Raw genomic sequence first — 4,254 nt, forward strand, 5'->3', positions numbered from 1 at the left:
GGAGGGAGGGGAAAAACGAGGAACTAATGCCGGGGGTTTAAGTGGAGAGAAAATGTTTTGGGAATGATGAGGGCAATGAATGTACAAATGCGCTTTACCCAATTGATGTGTGTATGGATTGTGATAAGAGTTGTATGAGCCCCTAATAAAATGATTAAAAAAAAAAAAAGAATGGTGCCTGTCTATAATAGTAATCAGTAAAAATTTATTGAATGATAGATGGATGGTGGTAGGAATAGTGTTTTTATGATTATTCTTTAGTATCTCAATTTGAAAAAAAAATCGGTAGAATTGAATTTTTATACACAGGCATGTTTGAAGATATATTTTTGAAAATAAGTGTAATTAAAGGATTTTGAAACAAATATTCAGGAGTTACTATTTGCTAGTAATTATTTTTGAGCTTAAATAGCCAAGAAGTGCAGTTGCCATAGTGCTGTTCATCAGCACAACTTGAGACTATAATTACAAAAAAGGGAACGATGTTTTATTTCAAGGAGAAGACTAGCCCCACATTCTTCACATTTTACTGGCCTTATAAAATGAAATACCTCCAAGTATGTATTTACATAATAATATTGCTTCTGTTTCTGTTAAATCTAGGGAAAGTGGTAATTTTTCATATAAATAGAGGAGAATTGTCTTTAGAGTATGTGTGTGAAGCATTTATAATATTTCCCACATTTGTTTCTGCTAGCATCTTGAGTTCTTTAGTTTTCCAATACTGTAGTTGTTTATTGCCACATAGGAAATCATTCAACATTGTAAGTTAAAACCTCACAGTTTCTGTTGGTTAGGAATCTGAAAACAGTTTAGTTTAGGTGTTTTTGACTTAAAATTACATGTGCTTGCACTCCAGCTGTTGGGGTGCAGTGGGGGCTGGCCAGGCCGCTGCAATCTCATATGAAAACTTAAATAGGTGTGTGGGTATGGGGTAGGGAGAACCAGGAAATCTCTTCCAAGCTCACTTATGTGGTTGTTGACAGACCTCATTTCTTCAAGGCTTAGTGGGTCCTTCTGTAAGGCTGCTTTACAATGTGGCAGTGGCTTTCCCCAGGACAAGCTGTCCAAGAGAGAATAATAGATTGTGCCCCCCCACCCCAATCAGGCTCGACTGGAAAACACTCCTAAAAGTCAACAAGCAGACTTGAACTATTCACAGGCTTTTCTTTTTCCTTGGCATTCGTTTTTTTGTTGTTGTTTTGTTTTCTTTTGTTGCTTTGTTTTCTTCTGTCTTGGTTTTTTGTGCATATTGTTATCTCTGCGGGTTTATATAGATAAGATCGGTTGGATAAACAATCTGGATGAGAAAACAACTAGATTGATGGTTCCTGGGAGACATGGGAGAAGGGGAGGTGGGGGAAAGGAAGTGGTGTTAACCAACCCACGGACAAAGGAACAAGTGATCCAAAATCAGTGCAAGGAGGATGTAAGAGGCCTGGTAGGGATTGGTCAACAGCATTGTAACCAAGAGGAATTACTGAAACTCAAATGAAGGCTCAGCATGATAGTGGGACAAGAGGGAAGTAAAAGGAAATAGAGGAAAGAACTAGGAGGCAAAGGGCAATTATAGAGGTCTAAAGCAGGCATTTACATATGTAAATATATTTATATATTTTGATGGGGAAATAGATCTATGTGCATATATTTATAGGTTTACTATGAAAGGTAGCAGATGGCCATTGGGCCTCTGCTCAAGTGCTCCCTCGATGCAAGAATACTTTGTTCTATTAGCCTGGTATTCTATGATGCTCACCTTCCTGACATGATAGCTAAAGACAAAGTGGGTGCATAAGCAAAAGTGGTGAAGAAAGGTGATGGTGCCCGGCTATCAAAAGATATAGCATCTGAAGGTAAACAAGCGGCCATCTAGCTCAGAAGCAACAAAGCCCACATGGAAGAAGCACACCAGCCTGTGTGATCATGAGGTGCCTTACACCCTCCTTGCCACTGATTTTGGATCACTGGAAGTGGTTGTGATTTGAGTTTGGGCCAGTAAATGTTAATTCTTTTCTTTTCATTAAAAAAAAAAGACTAAATCTCTATGCAATGTTAAATGTTTTCATGACGTGCAGACTAATACTTAATAGTGCATGGGGTTTATTTATAAACCACTTTATAAATAAAATATTTAAGGAATGAATAACCCTTGGCTGTTCTTCACAATTTAAGAGAATTTTTTACCACTCTTAACCTGTATTTTAAATTTTAGTTGCAAATATATATATTTTTTAATTTCAGTAACTTTCAAAATAAAATACATCGGCAATTTCATTCTTTTTTCCCCCACCTTCATTTTCCGAAGTTAAATACTTGGTACTTGATAATGCTTCAGCCAGGACCTTTCTATTTTAGGGGGGAGGAGAGTTATGGTGAGAGGACGGTGGGAGAAATTTTGATTATTAGTGTTGATGTGCATGTGCTTTCTACTTATAAACTAATGCTATTTTCCTTGTCCTTTTGTTTCACTGCTGCTTCCGTCCTGATGCATTTTGCTTCTTCCTGGTTTGGACTTTGTTTGTTTGCTGCTCACTTACACCCTGCATTAAAAGCTTCTGAGTGATAGCAAAGATGTCCTTGGGCCATCAAGTAAGTAGCTAATGTTGAAATGACATGTTTGGGGCATGATAATATTTTCATGTGCATTTATGGAAGCAAAATGGTATTTCTGTTAATTTATCGTGTCTTCTACTTTTCTTTCCAAGCATTGAAAATCTGAATTAAAAAAATATAAATCTGATCTTGATATAGACAATGTTTGCATATTTACATCTTGTTTATTTATAGATAAATTATTTACTTACCCAATTCTCCAAAACCAAACAAAACACTCCAAACTCACTGTCATTGGGTTGATTACAATAGCGAACCTATAGGACCCCTGATGGCATAATGGGTTACTTATTGGACTGGTAATTGCAAGGTCAGCAGTTTGAAATCACCAGGCCCTCCATGAGAGAAACATGAGGCTTTCTAGACCCATAAAAAGTTATAGTCTCAGAAACCCACAGAGACAGTTCTACTCTGCCCTGTAGAGTTGCTATGAGTCTTATCCAGTTAGCTAATTAATAACTTAGGAATTATTCTTTATAATATTAATATCATTGTAAGATATAGCATAAGAATTCACTGCCATGTGGAAATGAGGAATATCATTTTATTTTATTAGAATTTTTATATCATAATCTGATTATGACAAATTCATAAGTTTAAAAAACATTTTATCTTAGAAATTTAGAAAACAGTTATATTCAATTTACCTCAACCAATTTTACTGACAACATTTTTTCTAAGAGGGGAGTCCATATATTGTGCTATCTTTGGGGCATTCATGATGAATGAAAAACAGCTCTGTCTCTAAGGATCTTTATAATCTAGCTGCGGAGTTAGCCCATTGAACCCAAAGTCAAATTGGTTACTACTGATTTGATTCTGACAGAAGGAAAGCCTCATACCTGTTACAGTAAAACAGTATTTTATAGTGTATCTATAGCTGATTTTTCAGAGGGAGATCACCAGACCTTTCTTCTAAGGTACCTCCTCAGGTGAACCCAAACCACCAATCTCCTGGCTAGCAGCTGAATACTTCATTGTTTGCCCAGAGATGAACAGATCATTTCAAAACGCTGTGACAAAGGCAGGTTTTGAAGTTTGAAAGATTTATCCAATAAAACGTTAATTTTATAGATGAAGAGCCGGCTATGAAGAATTTGAATATCTAAAGAATTAGGATTGGTTATTTACCACATTCATAAAAATGAACTATCAATTTGTTGAATTCAAGTCGAACCAAATAAATAAAAATTTAAAACTTCATAAGTCCAACACAGTTTCATCTTACTAAACAGCAATGTAGGAAATTATATTGATTTAGGAATTTCAAGTATTTATCCATAAATAGTTATCTGATTATGCATGTAGGTTTCCCACTCTGAGGCTCATTTTTCTCACCAGCCTAAAAATGAAATTGGGAATCATCTAACAGCCAAGATTGAATATGGTTATAAAGTTCTGTTGTCTTGATCATTTGCTAAATGCCCCTATAACTGGTTACAGTGTGCATGTAAAAAAATTTTTTAAGAGAGATGATTTAAAGTAGTAATGCAAAACCCTTTTACTTCTGAACATAATAGCTCACAGTATTTTAAATACAGGCAGTATCTAAGTTATAAGTGTCAGCCTTATGTACAATCAGTGGTTACAGACCAAGCTCCATAAGACATGTACATATGCAAATATATTTATATGAGGATG

At 35.6% G+C, this 4,254-nt stretch overlaps 1 protein-coding gene across 1 annotated transcript in view; it reads left to right on the plus strand.

Moving 5' to 3' along the window:
- OSBPL8 (oxysterol binding protein like 8) overlaps window positions 1–4,254 on the plus strand; it is a 211,778-nt gene that overhangs the window by 109,431 nt on the left and 98,093 nt on the right. Inside the window, exon 3 of the mRNA XM_045288746.1 lies at window positions 2,553–2,589. Coding sequence (XP_045144681.1) covers window positions 2,553–2,589 — 37 coding nt within the window. The remainder of the gene's footprint in view (window positions 1–2,552; window positions 2,590–4,254) is intronic.

This window comes from Echinops telfairi, unplaced genomic scaffold (assembly GCF_000313985.2).
Source record: "Echinops telfairi isolate 266 unplaced genomic scaffold, ASM31398v2 ScPeMD7_2;HRSCAF=8, whole genome shotgun sequence".
Taxonomy (NCBI): Eukaryota; Metazoa; Chordata; class Mammalia; order Afrosoricida; family Tenrecidae; genus Echinops; species Echinops telfairi.